General features: G+C 40.7%; 1 protein-coding gene across 1 annotated transcript in view; it reads right to left on the bottom strand.

Annotated features, from left to right (window-relative positions):
• The window catches only part of DBH (dopamine beta-hydroxylase), a 55,754-nt gene that overhangs the window by 24,686 nt on the left and 6,357 nt on the right, over window positions 1–24,711 (bottom strand). Inside the window, exons 4-8 of the mRNA XM_033961990.1 lie at window positions 19,882–20,058; window positions 19,689–19,788; window positions 17,290–17,456; window positions 8,093–8,236; window positions 4,990–5,028 (exon numbers count right to left, since the gene is read on the bottom strand). Of these exons, the coding sequence (XP_033817881.1) occupies window positions 4,990–5,028; window positions 8,093–8,236; window positions 17,290–17,456; window positions 19,689–19,788; window positions 19,882–20,058 (627 nt within the window). The remainder of the gene's footprint in view (window positions 1–4,989; window positions 5,029–8,092; window positions 8,237–17,289; window positions 17,457–19,688; window positions 19,789–19,881; window positions 20,059–24,711) is intronic.

Below are 24,711 nucleotides of genomic sequence, written 5' to 3'. Positions count from 1 at the left end.
GCGGCACCCAGGGTGGTGGTGCCCCTCCCCCACCTTCTTCCCTGCCCCCCTGCTGCACATGTGCCCCCTTCCCTTTTTAACTTCTCCGGAATGAGCAGCATGCCCATGTTGGTGTCCGCTTGCCCTTTGACATTACTTCCTAGGCACCGGTCCGGAAGTGACATCAGAGGGCGTGCCGATGCGAACACGGGCAGCAACCTTGTGCTGGGGAAGTAAAAAAGGTATGAGGAAGGCAAGGGGTGGCAAGGAAAAGAGCAGGGGGTGGAAAGGAGGAGAGTGCTGCGCCCTTAGAAAGACTGTGCCCGATGCAGACCACCCCCCTCCCCTGCACCTCCCATACTATGCCACTGGATGGTATATAAAATAGAGATAACCATAAGAGCCCTTTTTCAAGTATAAAATATGCTCTATAACATTACATGCTAAAGTGTGATAGAGAGAACTAGGTATGTAATGTCTGCTCAACTCAGTTCAGGAAATACTGGAACAGAACCCAGGCACGATACAGAAAAAAGGAAGAACAAAACCAAGCGATGGAGCAAGGAGTCAGATTTACCTAATTAATTTCCTTCAAAGATGTTTGTTAAAGCTCAGACCATACAAAGGCACTACATTGTAAACCAGCATTCAATATTTATGTATATATCTATAACATTAATAGACTCAAATTACAGAATCTATCCCCACTGAATGCTTTTGATCCTCAGATGCACCACTCCACATTCAAACTGTATCACAACGTTAAGCTTGATGTGCAAAATCTTCCCTGGATCAATCTTTTAAACTTATTTGAAATTTTTAAATTTTAGTAGCATCCTTGTTTAATAAGATACTTGAATTTACTTAAATATTTAGTAATAAATAGTTTCAAAAGTATTGTTTGAATAAACTTATCTTTCAGTTTGTGGTCAATGTAGGGACTTCTGATGCCAACATGTTTCACGAAAAATCGCTTTTTCAAGGCAGGGTCCCTGACAAGAGACATAGCCAGATATTAGGGCACACATCAATAATATATTTGATTTTAAATAGCAGGTTCAATCTACATACCAGTATTTATAAGACGTAAGACACTAGTAACGCCATCCAAATTGACCACACATTTTTTTATCCAATAAAGATGGTGGCGGTTTGCTTCATTAACTATTTATCTACCTCCAGCGAGTCAGCTGTGAGTGACGTGATGACGCGAACACTCACCCTAATACGCTGATCCGAAAGAGGGACACAGCGTAAGACTAGCCTATCAGCCCTAGAGAACCAATTATAAATAAACAATACTAGAAAAATGAGAGATATGTTATAGTATTAAATAAGGGAACCCCATTCCAATTCCTCATTGAGGCCATAAGGAGTCACTGTATATAAGTAGTAAATCCAACGTTGTTCTCTAAAATTTAAATGTTGTTCAAAGTCCCCACCCCCTTCTCCTATACTCTCAATCACTCTCTATTTCATGTCAGAGATTTCATGTTTTTTCGTAAGCCAGTGTTGTACTATAGGGGTCTTTATATTCTGCATGGTAATTCTAGATTTGTGTTCAGTAAGTCTAGTTTGTATTTGGTGCTTAGTACGCCCTACATAAACCAGCCCACAAGGGCATACTAAAATATATATAACCCGTGCGGATTTACAAGTCGTGTTCAATCTCACTTTGATTTTAATTTTAGTTTGGGGATCAATCCACTCTTTTCCAGTCAATGTAAGATGGCACCATTGACAGTACCCACATTGTTCATGAGAATAATCTCCATCCATATCACTGACATAAGGTTTACGTTAGATAACCATTTGTCCCAGTAAAGGCAAATCTAGGGAAGTTTTCAAACCCAGAATGGTATTGTACTATATGCCAATATTATTTGATTAAAGATATTTACTGTCTAGGAGCTTTGGATTTAATACTATAACATATCTCTCATTTTTCTAGTATTGTTTATTTATAATTGGTTCTCTAGGGCTGATAGGCTAGTTTTACGTTGTGTTCCTCTTTCGGATCAGCTTATTAGGGTGAGTGTTCGCGTCATCACGTCACTCACAGCTGACTCGCTGGAGGTAGATAAATAGTTAATGAAGCAAACCGCCGCCATCTTTATTGGATAAGAAAATGTGTGGTCAATTTGGATGGCGTTACTAGAGTTAGGTAAGTCTTATGTTTTATAAATACTGGTATATAGATTGAACCTGCTATTTAAAATCAAATATATTATTGATGTGTGCCCTAATATCTAGCTATGTCTCTTGTCAGGGACCCTGCCTTGAAAAAGTGATTTTTCGCGAAACATGTTGGCATCAGAAGTCCCTACATTGACCACAAACCGAAAGATAAGTTTATTCAAACAATACTTTTGAAACTAACCCAGAACTCTCCATTTGTCTTTATTAACATCCCCCTAGAGACTGTGTCTACACTAAAAATTTTAGAGGTTATTGTTGACGACAAATTACAATTTCATGACCATATTAGTCACATAGTCAAAACAATGCCAGGAAGTTCTTTTTCACCCAGAGGGTGGTGGATACATGGAACGCGCTACCGGAGGATGTGATAGGCATAAGCACGCTACAGGGCTTAAAGGAGGGTCTGGACAGGTACCTGGAGGACAAAGGGATTGAGGGGTACAGATAAGAGTAGAGGTAAGGTTAGAGGGATAGGATTAGAGGTAATTTGTAAAATTAGTCAGAGACCACTGTTCAGGCAGTGGGCCTGATGGGCCGCCGCTAGAGCGGACCGCTGGGCGAGATGGACCTCTGGTCTGCCTCAGCGGAGGCAACTTCTTATGTTCTTATGTTCTTAAATTACGCTTGATACGATCAATCTCAAAATTTCTCGAGCCTAAATCCATAAACATAACAATTAATTCCTTGATTATAGCAAAAATGGATTATTGTAACTCTCTTTTACTTAATATCTCACAAAAGGAAAAAAGAAGACTATAAATTATTCAAAATACAGCCGTTAAGTTAATCCACAATGCAAAGAAATATGACCACGTCACACCCTTAATGATCGACTCCCATTGGCTATGTAATTAAACTCTGGAATTTTGTTGCCAGAGAATATGGTAAAATCAGTTAGCTTAGTGGGGTTTAAAAAAGGTTTGGATAATTCCCTAAAAGGGAAGACCATAGGCCACTATTGAGATGGCTTGGGGGAAGCCACTGCTTATTCTTAAGATTGTAAGGAGCTACCCTAACAGGATAAGCAATATAAAATCTGTTTAATTACTTGAGATCTAGCTAGATACTTGGGACCTGGGTTGGCCACTGTTGGAAACAGGATACTGGGCTTCATGGACCTTCAGTCTGTCCCAGTATGGCAATTCGTATGTTCTTATGTACATCTCATCATAACCCTCTTTTATAGTGAACCATCCAAACCTCCACCAAAACCTCCAACTATACATACCTGTCTACCACCCCAATAGCCCTTATGGCTGCAAGTGGCACCTATATAGCAGTTTAGTAATGTAGTGGTTAGAGTGGGTTATGGTTCACTAGCACATCCACTAGGATACTTAAGACACCTGTGTGCTACTCTATTAGGCTTTCCCATACCAAATGTTGCTGTTCTAGAGATAGGTATATACTGTTTCATTCAGATCTTTGGGGGGTGGTAGGGGATCAGTGACCGCAGGGTGTGTGGGTTTGGGGGAGAGGGGATCATTACTTAATCCCTCCAGTGATCATCTGGTCAGTTTGGGTATCTTTTTGGCATTTAGACACTTGGTCTAGCTCCAGACGTCTATGTTCTGTTCTGGACATTTTGGGGAATGTTTATCACTGCAAGATGCCCAAGTGCTAAGCATGCTCAAAGCCTACCCATAACATGCCTCTAACATGCATGCCCCCTCGAACTCTGAAGACACAGTGGCTAAGAAGCCTAACAAGATGTCCAGAAAGTTGGCTTTGAAAATTGGCACTTGGACGTCTTTTCCAGGAAGACGACCAAGTACCACATCATGCTGTTTTTGGATATCTTTCTTTTTTGAAAATGAGCCCCTTAGTGTATAGATTGGGTGCTTTAGGAATGGGCTTTTCAGGGATCTTTGTAACTATGGCTTACATACTGTCTCACACTATTTAATATACAGCAACCAAAGAGAGCAAGAGGAAGGTAGGGGGAAATCTGTTTCAAGCGCAGTCATATGGAAATGGACAGAATAGAGTTAACTAGTTTTTTGGGGGGGTTCAATTCTATTGGTACTCTTTTTTTTTTTTTTTTTAATTCTTTATTGATTTCCTAAACTTCAAAAGTGCAATACACAAATATATATCATATAATAAGTTAATAAAAGCACATTCAACTTACAAATATGTATAACCAACCATTTTCTCCCACCCCCCACCCAATGATTATTCAGTAAAACACAGAAACAAAGACTATCCCAATAACCTTACCCTATTCAGATTAAAAATATCCTCCCACTCCAGATGGACATACTCAAAAGTCAAATTAGGACAGAAATAGCCCCTCCCCCAACCCTTTCCTGGATGTGTACAAAAATAAACCAAAACTGACTCATAATCAAAGACCTACTATAGTGAGGTAATATATGATGTCAACTGCCCCAAAACCAGCTTAAATAAATTACTGTGCCCCAAACTATCGGAATTCATTTTTTCATATCTATAGCTGGAACACAAATTTGCCCACCAGAAAGGAAAATTTAGGTGGTCATAGTTCTTCCAATTTCAGGTTACCATCTGCATGGCTATCCCGGTCATGACAAGAAATAGGCGGCATTTATAACGATCCATAGGGGGTTTAACATGTAATAACTTTCCACATATGACCGCCTCATACAACAGTGTAATTGATGATTCCAATATGTTGTTAATCGTACCCCATATTGACCTCCAAAAGTTAAGTATCAAAGGACAATAGAACAGATGATCCAGTGTCCCTATGTCCAGATGACATGCACAGTCATATGGAAATGGACAGAATTGAGTTAACTAGTTGACCTTACCCCAGAGTATACTCACCGGGAGAACATCAACCATTTTTCTTAGCATGCGAATCTCCTGAGGGTGACAAAACAGAATTCTCTATCAACAGAACCAATAGTTTAAGTGGAAGTACATAGAAGCATAGAAACATAGAAAATGACGGCAGAAAAGGGCCACGGCCCATCTAGTCTGCCCACACTAATGGCCCACCCCCTAACTACCTCCATGAAGAGATCCCATATGCCAATCCCATCTTTTCTTAAAATCTGGCACGCTGCTGGCCTCAATTACCTGTTGTGGAAGATTATTCCAGCGATCAACCACCCTTTCGGTGAAGAAATATTTTCTGGTGTCGCCATGAAATTTCCCACCCCTGATTTTCAACGGATGCCCTCTTGTTGCCGTGGGTCCTTTAAGGAAAAAGAGATCCTCTTCCACCTCGATTTGGCCCGTGACATATTTGAACGTCTCGATCATGTCTCCCCTCTCTCTGCTTTCCTCGAGTGAGTACAGCTGCAACTTACCTAGTCGTTCTTCATACGGGAAATCCTTGAGTCCTGAGACCATCCTGGTGGCCATTCGCTGAACCGACTCAACTCTCCGCACATCTTTTTGATAATGCAGCCTCCAGAATTGTACACAGTATTCCAGATGGGGTAGAATGGAAAAAGTTGGAGAGGAACTGCTCATAACTTGCCATACAGTTTTACAGGCCCGGAGCTGATTCTCTTGGGGAACTGATATGGTACTTAGAAAAACTGGCAGTACTGGTGAATCTTTGTCAGCGCTGTCACTCTTTCCTACACTCTGCTTCCCTCATTAGTTCTAAGACCTGGTGAAAGGCTAAGGCTAGCAGAGAGAAATTAGCAGTAAATGCAGTGAGCCTTCCAGCAAGCTCTTTTTAATGCAGTAGCCTCATTTTAAGCCTGGGGCTCTGTCCTTATATATCATCTACCTTTGTAAAGTCTGATGGATGGCAGCATTATTATTTATGTAGATTTAGGGCTTCTTTTACTAAGCTGCACTTGCGTTTTTAGCGCACGTAGGAAATTACCACGCGCTACACCGCGCGCTACGCTTCTAGAACGAACACCAGCTAAGTGCTGGCGTTAAGGTCTAACGCGCGCGGCAATGTATCGCGCGCTATTCCACATGTTAAAGCCCTAACGCGGCTTAGTAAAAGGAGCCCTTAGTGCAAATAAAAACATTTTTGCATGTGTGTCCTCCAACACATCTATGTTCAATCCTTGCTTACACCCTATGCTGCCTATTAAAATGATTAATTGCGTATTTTGTTGACATTGTAATATACCTTACTATGCCATAGTTTGTATTGCAATTTGAATTGTTTTACTGCTGTAATTGTCTATAGCTTCTGTTTGGCTTATTTTTGCTGTACACTGCCTTAAGTAAATTCCTTCAAAAAAGAGATAAATAAATCCTAATAAATAAACCAATATACAAAATGCAGAAAATCCTTCTTGAATTACTAAGACTGGATGTGCTACATCTGGGTTGTAGCAGTGTGTCGGTCATTTCCAAAATACAAATACGTTTAAAGATAATTGACTTCAGACATTGTAGAAATTAAAGTGAATGATGGTGTTAACCCTAGGGTGGATAAGGGAACTTGAATGCTGTTTTTGGTTATTCAGTAACCTCACAAGGACCCTTTTACTAAAACTAGAATTTGGGGGAAAAAATGTCTGCCTATAATTTTCCATCAATTTGAATGGATGTTACGTGGTATATTTTATTTCTTTATTTCTAATCTAATCTTCTATTTCTGCATCAGTTAAGTAAACTTCATCAATGCAAATTTAAAAAACAAAATAAAATGGGCTTCTTAGCATTTAGTGCATGTTAAGCCTTAGTAAAAAGGCCTCAAAATTCAGCATGTGTTCCCTTATTAGACTTTATTTATCCTCCCCCAAACTGGTACCAGATTATTGGGGCGCCCTAGGCAAACCTTTATTCTCTGCCTCCTCTCAATTAACTTTCAATCCCCTAATCTACACCCCCCTCCCCCCGTAAGACATCATGCTTTCACGTTGATGTATGTGTGTGTGTGTATACTCACACGTGAATAATGAGAGCAATTTCCAAAAGCTCTTCATCAGTTAAATGTGCTATTTGAAAATTGCCTACCCTTCCTGGAAGTAAAAGTGCTTATTGATAGTTCTATGAGTTTGGGCTCCTTTTAGCAAGCCACGCTAGAGGTTTAACGCACGTAATAGCCCGCGTTAAACCGCCGGCAGTGCTAGCCGCTAATGCCTGCCTCGAGCAGGCGGTAGTTTTTTGGACAGCGCGGGGGTTAGCGTGTGATTAAAAGTCACGCGCGCTAACCCCGCTGGCGCGGTTTGATAAAAGGAGCCCTTTGTGTGGCTGTCTGGATCTATTATTCTGCTTTGACTGAAGTTGCTCTTTCTGCCTCTACAAAGCTGTTGCTTTTGGTAACCACCCACATGCCCCATTACTCTGTTATTTATTTATTTATTTAATTCATTTTGTATCCTGTTGTCCCCAAAAAGCTCAGAAGGAGCTCAGAAGAGCATGTCTATATGGCCAGAATGCTGACCTCCCTTCCCCTACACATCTAAATGGTATGCATGTGGATGTTTTTAATTTGGATGCTTGTGTGGAAGAAAGGTGGAAGAGGGGAGATATGATAGAGACATTTAAGTACCTACATGGCATAAATGTGCACAAGGCAAGTCTCTTTCATTTGAAAGGAAGCTCTAGAATGAGAGGCTGCAGAAGTAATCTAAGGAATTTTTTTTATATACAGAAAGCGTGGTAGATGTGTGGAATAGTCTTCTGGTAGAGATGGTGGAGACAAAGACTAGGTCTGTATTCAAGAAAGCGTGGAACAGGCACGTGGGATCTCTTAGTGAAAGGAGGAGATAGTGGATGCTGTGGATGGGCCATTTGGCCTTTATCTGCTGTCATGTTTCTATGTGTTTAATTTCTTGGTCTGAAACCCAATTTTTCACCTGTATGATCCAGTGGAATTTGATAACTAATTTCAGTTGGGCTTCACGATACGTGCAAGTTGTTTTCCAGCCTTCACCCAGTTCTGGTCCACACCTCTTCCCACAAAACACATATACTCATGAATTAAACTTATCCCTGTACCTACTTGAAAGTGTGGGCTGTAGTGGTTATCCTGATTCACAATTCCAATTTCTTTTCCATTTCGGATCAAAACCGTTACCACTTTCTTTCCTGTCAGGTGAGTGTGCAGTTGGGATGCAAAAATATGGATTCCATCTGGTGGCAGAGCCTAGAACAGCAGATATTTAGAAAATCTTCAGACTTCGGCTTTGGAAAATAAAGAAACAAGTGTTTGTGTTTCTCTACTTCAACTTTCTCCTTTCTGACTAACCCCCTCTTTTACTAAGGTGCGTTATGCTTTTTAGCACGCGCTAAATGCTAACGCATGCATGTTACCCTATGGACACGTTAGCACACGTGTTGATTTAGCGCGCATTAAAATGCTTAGCGCACCTTAGTAAAAGAGGGCCTAAATGTTATGGCCATCTTATACACTTTAAAAAAAATTCCATGCTCAGGAATATATTACCACTTGTTTCCTTTCATAGGTGTATTTTGCCTGTTACTGGGGGTGGGGGGAAAGAATCAAGTCAGCTTTTGCATTGCCATCCACAATTGTTTCTAAATGAAACATGGAAGGAAGTAAAACCAAGGTATTTTTAAGTAGACTATACCCAGAGCACTTATTAGCTGTAATTTTTAGAGTATCCCCAGGCAAGATTATTTGAGATGTATTTCAGAGACCAAACAGGAGCGCCATCAGAAAGAGTCAACATGGACAACCACCCGAGGTGCCAGGTTGAGGGTGAAGGGGATACACCTTGTCATCCTTTTCAATCAGTCTGTGAAAGCAGGATGCACAATTCTCCAACACAATAACATGCAAATTATATGCATGCTATTTGTGTGGAGAATCCTGGTAAAAGGGGAGGAACTGTGCCTGGCCCCTGCTCAGAAAAGCAAAGGATTAGGCACAGCTCCTTCCTCCCCGTCCCTCCCTCCTTGCAGCTCTTTAGGTTTTGTTTTTTCTCTGCTCCTTCTCCTGCCGCTGCTGCTCTCCCTGCTGGCTCATCTGATCTGCCGGAAAATGTTACCCATAAAAAGTGGGCGTTCCTGTTTGAGTATTACACAGAATGTTCATTATAATGCTAATGAGCTCCTTGTAATGCATTTGCATAGGGTTCTCAAGTTTCCATGCCAGTAAGACTGATTGAATGAGTCTTACCAGTACAGAAAGCTCTTGAGCACTGGGGCCTGAGAATGTGAGCTTGAAAGGAAAAGGAGGCTCAGGGTATCTTTTTGTCCATTGACTGCCTTGCAGATCAGAATAGCCAGCAACAAAACACATAAAATTTTTGGCTCTGGCATATTCTAAAGGAGGCTGGCTGAATGGCTCTTATTTCCTACCTCACTATCTTCCTGTGGTGACTCTTTCCCTCATCCTCATTACTGCTTCTTCCTCTCTGGGAGCTATCACAGTAGAACTCTTGTTCCGGAGACAACATGGGATGCTTTGTTTTGGCTTCTGTTTTGACTAGCACAGCAATAATTTCACATTCATGGAGCGGTGAGGCATTCAGAGGATAATCTCTGTACTGTTGGGATTGATTCTTGGTGCTTAAAGGCACATGGGCACCTATGTTGCCTTTATAAGATATTAAAAATATACTCCTAAAAGAGTTATATGAAGGGCTGCTGAAAAGTTCTCAGCCCATCCAAGAAGAGAATGAAGTGGAGCCATGAAAATTACACGTTATTCCACACTTTTGGTTGTATTTCATATCATTGAAATGAAAAGCCATTAAACTTACAAGTGTGAGTCTCTTCTTGGAAGGGCTGAGAACCTTTCAGCGGCCCCTTGTAGAACTTGGGGCTTCTTTTACTAAGGTGCGTTAGCATTTTTAGCACGCGCTAAAGATTAGCACACGCTAACCTTGCGCTAAATGAAAAATACTAATGCAAGCTGTATGGAGGCGTTAGCGTTTAGCGCTAAGTGCATGCTAAAACCTCCAGCGCACCTTAGTAAAAGAAGCCCTTGGAATCTTCTCAGCATTTTGATAAGGGTTGTGCCAACTTGGCACCTGATCAGTGAACAGCTCTACATCCACTTTGTTCTATCCCAGATCTATTAATTAGCCATATGGATAAAGGTAGTAGCGTTGCACTTTTGCATCACTCAGTTAATTTGAAAGAAGTTAATTGACAGTTATTTAATTATCTCCCTCTTTTACAAAGCTGCGCGGCAAAAGCCCCGAAGCCATTTAAATCCCTATGGGCTTCAGGGCAGTTACTGGGGCGGCTTTATAAAGGAGGGGTTTTTTATTATCCGAGGATCCTACCCCTAGACCTCTTAAGTAAATTGAAGAAGTGGATGAGCAGACTGGATGGGCCATTGCAAGAACTTGTGAATTCTTGACATTAAAAAACTGAAGCTGAATTTTTGGTTGAACAGCATCCTCTAGTACCTTTTATTTATTTATTTTTTTTACCATTGTTTCTATTCACAGATCTATTTTGGAACCACTCTCAACATTTTGGGATTTTTTTTATTATTAATCTGCTTGCAATGCAAGTTAGATTTTTTTTAAATATAATAAAGGATACATTTCATATATTTCAATAACTGTCCATATATTCTGAATGATGCTTGGTTAGTAACAATGGATATTGCTTCCCTTTATACTCACAATCCCCGGTGGGAAATGTTAGATTTAATTCATGAAACATTATTGGGTTGGGCATTACAATTAGCTGAATTTCTTTTATACTAAGAATTATTTTATATTCGGAGGAACTTTTTTCTTGCAGATACATGGTATAGCTATGGGGGCATCTGTTCAACCTCAGTAGCCACATTTGAAGATCGATTTGTTTATACTGTATGTCACCTGATTATATACATATATGCTGAGTTTTACTAAACTGCAGAAGAACTTCTCACCGCAGGCCAGGAATTGAATGACCCGCGTTATGAAGCTCTTCTACGGTTTAGTATAAAGCCCCATTATTTTTGGGAAATGTTCTCATGATGCTATGGTTTTTATATGGCCTGGTTCTCAATTTGCACTAGAACATTTTGTATATTATTTAAATGTTTGTATAACACGTTACAGTTGACTATGACTGATTTTTTGGATAGTCATATTGCCAAATGAGGTGGATGATATTTTACATCTTTATATCATAAGCAAGGGAATCGAAACAATTATGTGTGGTATCATAGTTTTCATCCACATAGGCTTAAATCCAGTTTGTCAATTAATCAATTTTTAAGCATGAGAAGGATTTGCTGTTTCCTGGCAGAATTCGAAATCCAGGCTGCAGATCGTAAATCTCAATTTTGGATATCCAAACTTAGTAGTAAGAAGAACTTATAACGGTGCTAAATATGCAGGAATGAATATTTACTTCAGTTCAATACCATCAGTGGGAAGAAATTGCTCAGCAAATTTGTGTATCATCCTAGGAATGAGGGAAGTGGTGACAGCTGTATGGAAGTTTTGGCATGTTCTATCAATTATTTTTTTTCAGCCTTTAATTGTTTTTCACAGCAAGGGAAGAATGTGGGAGAGCTGTTGAAGAGAAAGGTTTCTCAGAAACCTGTCACAGGATGTCATAATACCTATGGCAATTGTATTTAGTATCAATCTATTCTGGAGGGTTTGGCATGGTCAGCACCTACCTTTGGACATAAAATCAGAACTACGAGATTAACCAGTTATGTTGGCAGAATGAAACACCCTATTCCGCTCCATTTGAATATACACAGGAGCCAATTGAAGACTAATATCTCTTTCCTTTTTGTTAATCATTATAGAAGCTCACCATACTGTTTACTGACTTTATTTAGGGAATTATTGATCAGGTTCCTGAATACATTTTTGGAGGTGATCATGATCACCAATTGAATTACCATGAGCAATGCTAGATTTTTACATTACAATCTATTGCTTGGGTTGAATGATGAACCTGAATAGTTTACTTTGGTTTAACGGGTTGTGATTGGAAATTTTAGATCATATGATTGGTTACAGAAAACACCCTACCATCATTTTATTTTCTTTATTATTATTTATTGATTGATTTTCAAAATTTTTACCAAATACAACTTGTACAGAAAGCGTATTTAACCACTAACTTTTACAATATCAAAGTGTGAAACACCCACACTTTAAAAAGAAAAAATAAGGAATATAACAAAATGGTCAAATAAGCTCAAGTCTTCCATGTGGGTCCAAGAGGTTCTTATAGGCGAATCAAAAGGAAAAGTATAATTGATGTGCTATAGACTAGACCGCTAGAACTGGAGTTGCAATTTTGTTCTATAAAGCTCATGATTTATCTCCATCCAAATGAGATAAAGCCAAGAATGCAGTTACTTGCTGAAGCTCGAAGAAAACATACTTAATAGAATGGTAGCAAATTATACATTTACAAGGGTGCCTTAAGTAAAACATAGCTCCTAATGAGATGACCCCCAGATCTTAAAAGATCGGCGTTTTTGTATTTCTCTTGAAAGATCAGGGAACATTTGAATTTTACATCCTAGAAATTCTTTATGTTTATTTTTGAAGAAAAGTCTCAATAACCACGCTTTGTCTAGAGGAAGAGCTAGTGTTAAGATCAATGATGCAGGAGTTGCTACTTCTGCATCTGATGTCTCCAGAATCTCTGAAATGTTCATCTCTTGTTCGGTGGATTTTACTTGTTGAGATAAGGATTTAGTAGGTAAGTAGTACATCTGAGAAAATGGAGGCAAATTTTCCTCTGGGACTTCTAAAATTTCCATCAAATATCTTCGAAGCATCTCTCTAGGGGTCACCGTTTGTACTCTTGGAAAATTTATTAGTCTCAGATTATTATTTCGAGAGTAGTTTTCAAGTGTCTCCACTTTCCTTCTAAGATTCAAATTGTCCTTAATTAAAGACTCCTGTAATTGTTTAGCGGACTTTATATCTTGTTCAACTTTTTGAACTGAGATTTTAGAGACAGTCAAGTCAGATTTGATTATTTCCAGCTCTTCTGAATGCTGGGACAATTTTTTTTTCTATTCTCTGGAAATTGGGACTAATTGCCTTGCCAAAATTGGCTACCAAGTCCCATAGGGACTCTAATGTCACCTCAGGAGGCCTTTCCCAAAAGGAAGCTTGTATTTGAGGATAAAAGTGCTCACCATCTGTTGAAGTTTCCTGGCCTTGTTCCCTCTGGATTGAACCACCTCCTAAAGCTGGAACTGCCCCAGACTTCTCTTCAGTTTCCCTGAACAGGGTAATCACCTATCAGACTCCCCAATGTTAGACTGTTTGCCTCTGGAGAGAGGGACACCCCATCCTCTGGGGCTTCCTCGCCCCTGGGAGAACTGGCAGTCCGGGGCTGCGGAGGTGGGGCTCTAACCTCGGGACTCAAGGTGGTGTCAGGCCCAAGAGGATTCGTTCCGGTTTCGCCAACACCCGGCATCCTCAGCGGGCTTGTCTCTAGCGGTTTCGCTGCAGCTCCCTGCATCCGGTGAACCAGCTCCTCAGTGGTGCCGAAAAGCGGCACTCCAGAGTACTGCAAGGCACCAACAGCACTCCTGCCTCTTCTTTTCAGCATCGCGGTCAAAAGAAAGAGTTCCCCAGGCAGCACAAGCCGCCTAGAAAGGTAAATTGTTAGCGGGGCACAGCTCGGTCTAGATGCGTGTTACCAAGCACGTCTAGTCAGCAGCCATCTTGGATGGCCATCATTTTGTTTTCATGCAGTAAAGCATTAGGAATAACCAGTGACATGAGGGGCTCCCCCGGGATCTCTACTAGGACTGCCGCTTTTTAACATTTATGAATGATACCATGTATGATGTTTGATTCATACTAGTGAAATTTCCTGGTGCAGAGTATATCCTGAAACATGATTGTATTGAAGTGGAATGTCTCTTGCGTGTTAATGTACAGTGCTGCATGTGTCCGGTAGCACTATAGAAATGGTAAGTAGTAGTTTTTTATTATTGAATAAATCTTGAAAACCCGGTAGAGAATGGATTTTTGCAGAAAAAAAAAGTTTCTTTCAAATAAATATACCGTATATTGGTTTTGTAATTTTAAATTGGACCGATGAATGAGAGTTAAGAACATACTCCCTCCCCCCTCTTTTTATCAAGCTGTATTACATTTTTTTTATCACAGGCCTTGGCAGTAAAAACTCCGACACCCATAGATTTCTTTGAGCATTGGAGCTTCTACCTCTGCAGCCTGCAATAAAAAACCCTAACATGGCTTGATAAAAGGGGGGATAGTATGGATAACTTTAATACATAATTCAGATTGTAAATTCTGATATTCCTTCTATAAATATATGTTCTGCTTAATGTGTTCCTATGAGTTTGTTTAAATTGTCTTTATTAAGCCCTTATAAGATAAAGCATAAAATAGATTCCCTTTTATAAAATTATCCCTGCAGTCCCCTCCTCTCTTTCAATGAATTTCTCTTAAGACCTAATGCATTTTATTATCTTCACTTCTTGGCTGATATTCACTGTAGTCCCAAAACTCATGACAGCATAGTCATAGGAACCTAGACTCTAGCCACACTTTTGCTACTCACTGCATGCTTTTGGTCAAGTCACTTGCAGTGCCATTTTACAAAGGTTGTGTATGTGTGAATCGCAACTTGTTAGTGAAAACATGTAGAAAATGGGATATGTTTTATAAGACATTGCTGTACATGTATGTGCCAAGTAAAAGTGACATGTCTGCTCCCTCCCCCCGCCACCAGGTAAAATGTTGAGATTGAAATGTATAAGCGATACATGTGGATATTAGCAAAATACGGTATGCGTGAAAATCCTGTTGGCTCATACAGGGGGTGGAAACAACTTGAAAGTGGGTCCTAGATATGAAAACACATGCATACCTGGACCATACACATGCAGTAACCAGCGAAGGCAAAGACCCCTGGCCATGGATGATACCTGGGAAGTGCAAGCAGGGAAAATGCACACTTGGTCCTGGCAGCAGCCATACATTTGCAATGTCAGCCATCCAGCAGCCATACAAGTAGAATGCTGGCTGTCCAGCCTCTGGTAACACTAATAAATAGTAACATAGTAAATGACGGCAGATAAAGACCTGAACGGTCCATCCAGTCTGCCCATTAGTTATGCCCATTAAAAATACATGATTAAATTAACTTGTCTCTTCTTTGATATTTCTGGGTCATAGACTGTAAAGTCCACCTGGTAGTGTCCTAGGTTCCAAATGCTGAAGCTGCCATCTAATCAAGCCATTGTGACATCACTGCTGAGGTTGGCTCTTAGGCACTGGTGGAATGAGGCATTATGACATCACAATCTAAGCTCTGGAATGTTGCTACTTTTTGGGTTTCTGTCAGATAACATAGTAACATAGTAAATGACGGCAGGTAAATACCTGAACGGTCCATGCAGTCTGCCTATTAGTTAAACCCATTAAAAATACATGATTAAATTAACTTGTCTCTCCTTTGATATTTTTGGGTCATAGACTGTAAAATCCACTTGGTATTGTCCTAGGTTCCAAATGCTGAAGTTGCCATTCAAGCTCACTCTAGCCTATCCAACCATCCCGTTGTTTGCAAGATATCTACCATAAAGTCTGGCCAGTATCATTCTCATGTTCCAAGTTAGTGGAGTTCCACATTGATACCCTCCCCAGCCCAATCCTACACCAAATCATCACATATGGGACACACACCATGCAAGTCAGTCCAGTACCGGCCTTAGCTCTTTGTTTTCTAATTAGAGATCCTCTATGTTTATCCCACGCTTTTTTGAATTCCATCACCGTTTTCCTCTCCACCAGTTTCCTCAGGAGGGCATTCCAGGCATCTACCACCCTCTCCCTATTACAGGCACCTTTATTGTTCCTACTGTTGTCTTTTGCATTAGGCTTCCCTGATGATTATTAAAAACACCATTATGTTAAAGCCAATAATCTGGTTTAGAACTGTCTACAGAAATTAAACCATTTAAAAAAATATAAAAAGTGATTGGGGGATTTGAATACTGCTATTTGGTAGTTATACAACCACACTCAAAGTGATTAACTTACAGGTATTTCAAGCATTTTACATAACTGCAGGTTTCCTATTATATATGAAAGAAAACAAGAGGCTTGTAAGAAGAGAGGAGGCCTTAATTTTCCCCTACTCTTCTCTCCTGGTTCTTCTGCACCGGCAGCTGCCCTGTTATCGCCTGCACATTATTAATGGCCACTAGAACTGTCGCTATTATTGTCAAATGGAAATGATGGTTATATATTAACAGAAGGGGAGGAAGAATATGATAATACTGTAGTTAAATGTCAGTGCTGCTGAAACATCCAAAAATAACTCCCTTGCCTGCCCACTCACTCCAGCAGGATAAGCCGGGCTGCCAGGGCTCAGCTCATACTCCTCGATAATTATTACATCTCTCAGTCACACTGAGGCTTTTATCCGTGCATAAGGAAACTGATAGTTCAAAGCCCCCTCCCTGTTCTTAATATACACTTTCAGCTCTGCTGGATGTGAAGAAATCAATGGAGGAAGGAAAGTTAATTCTTATCTAAATATTTTTTTAGGATCCTTGAAGGGATCTCTTTAACCTATAAAGCATATTGCCTCCTTCCTCCTTCCTGGAGATGCTAAGTAGCTCCAGTAGCTCAACAATAAAACCAGCAGGTATGACCACAGCAGCACTCTGTCAGGGAAGTATGAGGCAGAGTCAGGGAAGAGCCAGTGCCTGTAAAGTTAACCAGGTTGTATGGCGGATCGCAGAAAAAGCAATTCTATCTTTGACCAGTTAGCAATGCAAATAGAAACATGATGGCAGATAAAGGCTAAATGGCCCATCTAGTCTGCCCATCCGCAGTAACCATTATCTCTTTCTCTCTCCGAGAGATCCCACGTGCCTATCCCAGGCCCTTTTGAATTCAGACACCGTCTCTGTCTCCACCACCTGTTCCGGGAGACTGTTCCACCCCCCCCCCCCTTCAAGAAAATGGAATCCAATGGGATTTGAGCAAGACTCCAACCATCCTTCTTTTATAATGGAACCTGGTGCTGGATGTTTTGAGGGCATAGTCCTTCAGTGTGTGTCTGTCAATATGAGCTACTCTTAAAGAGAATGTTTACATTAATCTCGTTATCAACCTTGATTTAACATGCATTGAGGCATCTCCTTATATATACCCTGGCACTAAGACTGTATTAGGACTTGGAAGGGCCATATTCTGGGATGCGTCTTAGCTTCTCTCCAGAGCCAAACTGGCTGGGCATTTCTGCCACACTCACCATCTGAGTGCATTTCTCAGTACAGTAACCCGACAGCACAAATTCCTTCTGTTGTGGTGGAATCGCCATCACTGGGGTGTACACCAAGCCTAACTCCATGATGCCAGCATCATACTTTCGCAAGGTGGGGGTGTAATGAAGGAGAATCCCAGAGGAATCACGACGTCCTAGCAAAGGGAAAGAACTCGTTACCATTAGACTTTGACAGGCAGGGATGGAAACAACAGGATCAGAATTCAAAAGGCTGTTGCCTAGTTAAACCCTGTTAAGCTATCCAGTCCTTGATATTCAGCAGTACTTAACTGGTTAACACCACTGAATATTCCCGCTAACCAGCTGTGCCATAACCAGTTAGTCTAGGGGCATACTGGAGACATGGCTAAGTAACAACATAAAGTTAGGACAGCAACATAGGTGCCAGCTCTGTGGGTGCTTGAGTACCCCCAATATTCAACAAACTCCTTGACTATGTCCAGGGAGTTGTAATTTCCATTGGGTTTAGTACCCCCAACAATTTTGAAAAGTTGGCTCCTATGGACAGCAAAACAGCTGTCCTAATTTATGTGTTGAGTCAACTGGGCACCTATCAATACTGCCTGGGCGTTCCTATGCTGCATCACTGATGATGTCATCAGCAATGCAGCACAAGCAGGAGAAGGCCGTGAAGCAGCCTGTCTACATTGCTGCGGCGCTGCCGTTTGTTACAAGGTACAGTATTTCAGTCTCGCGGTCAGCGGGAGAGATGGAAGGGTTGGTGGGTGGGTGCACTGCGGCGGCGGGGGGCAGGGGAGGGAGGGATACAAGCTGCAAGGGTTCTGCTGCACAAGGGATGGGAAGGGAGGAAAGATGCTGAAAATGTGGGGGAGAGAAAGGAAATAGGAAGAATTGAGGTGGAGGAGAGGAAGGGAGAGATGATCATTGTACAGTACATGAAAAAAAAAAAAAAGACTTTCCCCCAAAATAAGATCTAGTGCCTTTTTGGGCCCAAAATTAATATAAGACAGGGAAACACAGTATGTATATATTCATATATAGGTATATAACTAACTTGGAACTTTGTGGTTAAGTGGGATATAAATATGGAAATTAAATTATATATACAGTTGACTCCACTTAAGTGCACACCCTTCGGACCGGGTCGCCGTGTGCTCTTAAACGTAGTGTGCGCTTAATAGGAGTGGGGGGGGGGGGAGGGGGAGGCTGTAGTTAAGCCGGCTCAGTTTAAATATGGCACGTGGGCTTCTGGAGCCTAAAGTACAGGACCTACAGCTTGAGTGAAAACAGAGCACTCACTTTCCCAGATGTCTCAGCGCTTAAGCTGCTGTGTGAAGCCTAGCCGTTCCCAGTCAAAACCTGATCGCATTTAATCGAAGTGAACGTAACGTGAAAGAATAGAGGTTGGACCTATACATCAATGCGCTTAAGCGGATTGTGTGCTTATCCGAATTGCAAATATCCAGAGTTTATGTCCATTGTAAAAAAAAAAACAGGACCATGGTGGTAGAGTGCAGATAACAGAAGCGTGTGCTTAACCGGTGTGCACTTAGGTGGAGTCGACCATATATATATACAGTATATATATATATTCAGAAGCCTTATTTTCTTGGAAAAGTAGGCTATAGATTACATTATTTACATTTTGTAGACTTAAACGGGATTTAGGCCCGGATTCTCTAAACGGCGCTGGTTTTATAGGCACAGTACGTGCCCAAGCTCAGAGAAAAATGTTTAAACAATGTTTTTCACTGATTTTCAAGGTGCCTAGCGGTGCTGGAATCGTGCCATCAAGGCGCTTTACAGTGCCTAACACCACTATAGGCATTAGGTGCCGTAAGCGCCTACAGAGCATGATTCAATTCAAAGGTAGGCACCGGAAATGTAGACCTGGAAAACTCTGGCCTACATTTCCGGTGCCTATCTTTTTCAGAGGTGTGATTCTCTAACTGGTGCCATTGCGTGACTGGCACGCGAACTGCAGCCGCTTTTAAAGTGGCCACCGACAATGTTGCCAGTTAGAGAATCCCGGCCTTAGTGCTTATCCCCATTGTATTGTGAACATCTATTCTGACACTTCATGCCCAGAGCACTGGTAGTTCAAACAGTCACTAAGCAAGTCAGCGTGATAGTAATTTCTACTATTTATGATTTCTAGATGTATACTAATTAAGAAGGCCCAAATTCAGATTTGCTCCAATTAATGATATGATATTGTACATACAACTATAATTATTATAAACTAAATATTATGCTATTCATTTATTGTAAGAATGAAAATTTTATAAATAAAAATTTTAAAAAAAAGAAGGCCCAAATTATTAACGAGAAAAGAATAAGTAAACTGTTTTCAGCCCATTTCTTTCTGTAGGTTTCCACCCTCCTGCATGCTGAGATTATCTTACCTTCTAGCTGGAGCGGATTGTGATAATGAACCTCAAGACGTAAAGACCTGGATCCAGCTCCCCCAAAAGCCAGGCCAACATCTTCTGGGTAGGGAAATTCCTACAAGTAGAAGGAGGAGAGTGTGTAAAAGATGGCATGGCCAACCCCAGAGTAGGGACAGGGTAATGGTGTCTGTCAGTCTGCAGTACGTACCTGAGCGCCCATAGCCCAGGCTGCCAGGACATGTCTGCAGAAGTTCAGCCGTTCTGGTTTCATCTTGGAATCACAGGGCCCACTGTAATGGGGGTAGATGTCATATTCTGGAGCACACTGGAAGAGCTCAATGTGATGAACAATCGCTTCATTACCTTTAGTGATCGTTGGCTCATACTGCAAAGAACAAGCAATAATTGTCCTCACCATCATCAAGCAAGCAATATAATCACCAGCAAAGATGGGTACTACGACCCATTTAACCCTCTTCCAATAACCTAAAATGTAAAACTACAGCTAACTTTTGGCACTTATTTTAGAAGCACTATTTGTAATTTACACCAGTGAATACTTACATTTAAACATATACCAAGATTAAATATGGAAAACCCCATTTTAGAAAGTTGGGATATACACTCAGGGGAGGGAAGATTTCATGGGGACACCAGGAAGTATTTCTTCACCAAAAGGGTAATTAATCGATGGAATGGTCTTCCACGTCAGGTAGTCGAGGCCAGTACCACGCTCGACTTCAAGGGACGATGGGACAGACAGGTGGGGTCACTCCAGAGGAATGCTTAAAAGATGGATTCTCGAAGGAGGGAGGGTTCTTGAGTGGGCAGACTGGTTGGGCCATCGGCCCTTTTCTGCCGTCATACTCTATGTTTCTATGTAAACCTGAACTATGTGCATATGGCAAAGAGGTGTGGATACATGCATTCCCCACAAAAGTGGAATGTATGTCTGTGATCAAAGAGAATAATTTTGGGATTTATAGCTGCTCCTGGGTACCTATAGGTTTTGTAAAAGTGCTTGTTTCGGGCATACTTTACAGATGGGATTAGAGGAGGTCATCATCTTTGTCCTCTAGTGTTTCCCCATCAATCGATAGTGCCAAATGATTACTGCCTCTGTATTTAATTGGGAGCTTATAGACATGTAAGTTTCCAAAATGACAGACATACATATCTAACCTCCTGATCAGTGTTGTAATAAGGTGGTGGTGGGGGGCAGACTGCCCTGGGTGCTGGCACCACCCCGCCCCCCCCCCAAGCCCTCCCTTCCCCATCCTCGTACCTCTTTAAAGTCTTCACCAGTGCTAGCAACTATTCTAGCCTGCTGCTTGTGCTGGCCTGGCTCCCTCTGAAAACACTTCAGGGTTGCGGAGCCAGGAAGTGATATCAGAGGGAGAGCCTATGCCAGCGCGAGCAGCAGGCCAGAAAAGGTGGCGAAGATGTAAAGAAGTACGGGGTGGGGAGGGTGTGAGTGTGGTGTGGGGGTGTAGAAGGAGTGGGGGAGGGGTTGGCATGGAAGGAGCGAAGAGGAGGGTGTGGGGAGGCGCCACCGCCCCGGGTACCTCCCACTCCCGTCACACCACTGCCCCTGATATTCAGCGGGTCGTAACTGGCTGGGGACTGCCAATATTTATCAGGAGATAGATGGCTATCTCATGCTGGTTATCTAGCTAGACTGGTGACTGGATATATCGCGTGACATAGCTGGTCACTGCCGATTTTTATCGGCTGGCTGACTGGCTAAGGCATGCAGTCAGATAGCCCACTTAAGAAGTAGTTCTATCTTTGGCCATTACCGTTAGCCAGCCAGCTGATGAAAATCGGCTAGGCCGGCTAAGTTTAAATCATTGAACTTTGACACAGATATTCAAGGGTGGGATATAAATAAATAAATACAAATACAATGCTAGTGGCTCGCGTTCTCAATGGTGGGGCCTAGTGTCAGCATTTACATATCTAGGCTTTGAAATACTGACTTATGCCTTTAAATACTAACACTTCCCGGGATTTCCCAGAAGTGACGTCATGATGACCTGGGAGCTTAAATCTTGACCTCAGTTTGGAGCCAGCAGTGCACGGAGCTGGAATGTAACAAGAGTATTGAAAACTTTCCCTGACGCAGCCCTCTGTTGGCAAAATAAGATCCTTGTTGGAATGTATTTCTTTTTTTTTTTTTTATCTTTATTCATTTTTAAACTTATAATAAGTGTGATAACATATCCATACAAATAACCATAAATATATCACTTAATAATCAACAATGATACATATGATATTCTCTTATCTCCCCCCTCCCCACCCTTATCTATCATATAATCAATACTTATACAACATGTAACAATAAAAATACCCTCCCTCCCTCCCCCCCCATAATTGAACTTGTAAATTTAAGGGAAACAAGATTTTTCTAATCATTACAATACTTTGTTAATGGCTCCCAAATATCTTGAAATTTCCTGAAACAACCCTGTTGTATTGCAATAAGTCTCTCCATTTTATAAATATGACATAAGGAGTTCCACCAAAAATTATAATTTAATCTACTCCAATTTTTCCAATTATATGTAATTTGTTAAATAGCAACCCCAGTCATTATAAGTAATAATTTGTTATTATTTGTAGATATCTAACTTTTTGCTCTCATTGCCATACCAAACAGCACAGTATCATACGATAATGCCACAGGGTTATCTAATAAACAGTTAATTTGGTCCCAAATTGATTTCCAAAAATTCATAATGAATGGACAATAGAATAATAAATGATCTAAAGTCCCTGCTTCAAGATGACAGTGCCAACATTCATTAGACTTAGAGCTATCCAATTTTTGTAAACGAACAGGGGTCCATAAAGCTCTATGTAACATGTTGAATGGACCTTCATGTATCAAGCGTTGGAATGGTTTGGTATTGGTTCAGGATTTATACAAATGGTTCAAACATTGTATAGCTCCCCTGTGGCTAAATTGTATATTAATAATAATTTTTCAGAAGGTTTTAGATTACAGAGGGGAATTAGACAAGGTTGTCCCTTGTCTCCTCTGCTTTTTGATATTGTATTGGAACCCTTGTTATTGGCTATTCAGCAAGCAGACGAGATTCAGGGTATACCTCATAAAGATCGGGAATATAAGGTCTCGGCTTACGCGGATGATATATTGCTCTATTTGAGAAATCCTGAGACAACCATTCCTAGCTTACTTAAAATGATTGAAAAATTTGGAAAATTTTCAGATTACAAGATAAATTGGAGTAAATCTGAAATTTTTCCACTCAATGTCCATTGTACAAAAGGATTGTTTGACTCATTTCCCTTTCTTTGGAGGGAAGATGGAATAAAATATTTAGGCATTTGGATTAAAAATACGTTGGAGGAAACAATAAAAATAAATGAAAAATTATTAATACAGAAGGTTACAGAATTGTGTGAGCAATGGAATCCTTTACATCTTTCATGGTGGGGAAGAATCTTGCCTGTGGTTTGTTATCAGTTGGGTATGTTGCCGGTTTATTTTCAGGGGTCCTTTTATAAAAAGTTAAATAGTATTCTTATAAAATTTATTTGGCTGGGTAAAACTCCTAGAGTGGCCTTGGTATCTTTACAAAGACCAATTTCAGAAGGAGGGGTAAATTTTCCCAATTTTTATAGATATCATCAAGCCTATATTTTGCGCCAAGGTATGTATTGGGTCCTCCCAGAGCTCATGGAAAAACTTCCAGATTGGTTATGGCTAGAATGGCAACTCATGTCTCCATTACGCCTTTGTCATGTGCTCAATATCAAAATGCCTAGTTATAGTAAAGATAATAGCATATTAGCTGATACATGGAAAACATTACGGTACGTAAGTAATTTAACAAATATTCCAATTCACAAATCTACAAATCAATCTATTTGGGTGAACTCCAAGATTCAAATTGGCGGAGAAAGACTTGTCTGGAAGCATTGGATGATAGCAGGAATACATATATATTAGAGGATGTTATTTCTAATGGTAAAATGCTTGAATTTTCACAGTTGCAACACAAATATGGCCTTACTAAATCAGAAAGTTTTAGATGGTTGCAACTGAAGCATGCCATTCAGGCGAGGTTCCCTGACTGGAAAAACCTTAATAATCAATATAGTCTGGAGTTCCTATGTTTTCAGACAGACTTCTTGGGTCACCAGGCCGCTCAGCGGTATAAATTATTAACTGGACTTATTAAGAAAAAACCAAATACAGGTCTGAGAGACATTTGGAGCATTGAGATTAAGCATCAAATTAATGCGTCTCAATGGCCACGAATTTGGTCTTGGAGGATGAGATGTACAGTGTCGGAGACAAACTTGTTTTTTTTTTTGTTGTTGTTTTTTTGTTGGAATGTATTTCTTTATCATCGGTGGTGTGGACTGAACGTATGTATAAGCGTGATACGAGTAACAACGGTTTGGTAGATCAAAGCGTTCTTGAAACAACATCAGCATGTGAAGTTAAGTTTTTGTATTTTTTCTGGGTTATTTTTCTGTGCACAGTGATGGATGTACAGTCCATTTTGAAAGTTACATTTTTCTATTGTGAAGTTTTTTGCCTGTGATATATAATTTAAATGGCTAGAAATCCAATCGGATTGCCTTCTTACTTTGAATGCAGTTGAGGCTTTTTCTCGACTTATTATTAAATGTGCGTTTCATTGGGCAGCCCCACTACTTGACTAATAGAATTATTTTTTATTTTGATTTATTTATTACTTCTATTATCTATTTTTTCTTGAGAGACGTTTAAATACCTACGTGATGTAAATGCGCATGAGTCGAGTCTCATTTGAAAGAAAGCTCTGGAATGAGAGGGCATGGGATGAAGTTAAGAGGTGATAGGCTCAGGAGTAGTCTAAGGAAATACTTTTTTACAGAAAGGGTGGTAGAGGTGGTGGAGACAGAGACTATGTCTGATCTTAAGAAAGCCTGGGATAGGCACGTGGGATCTCATGGAGAGAGGAAGAGATAGTGGTTGCTGTGGATAGGCAGAGTGGATGGGCCATTTGGCCTTTATCTG

The sequence above is a fragment of the Geotrypetes seraphini genome, chromosome 10 (assembly GCF_902459505.1).
Source record: "Geotrypetes seraphini chromosome 10, aGeoSer1.1, whole genome shotgun sequence".
Classification (NCBI taxonomy): Eukaryota; Metazoa; Chordata; class Amphibia; order Gymnophiona; family Dermophiidae; genus Geotrypetes; species Geotrypetes seraphini.
Note: the sequence above shows the minus strand (reverse complement) of the source record. Positions and strands in the feature narration are given on the sequence as shown.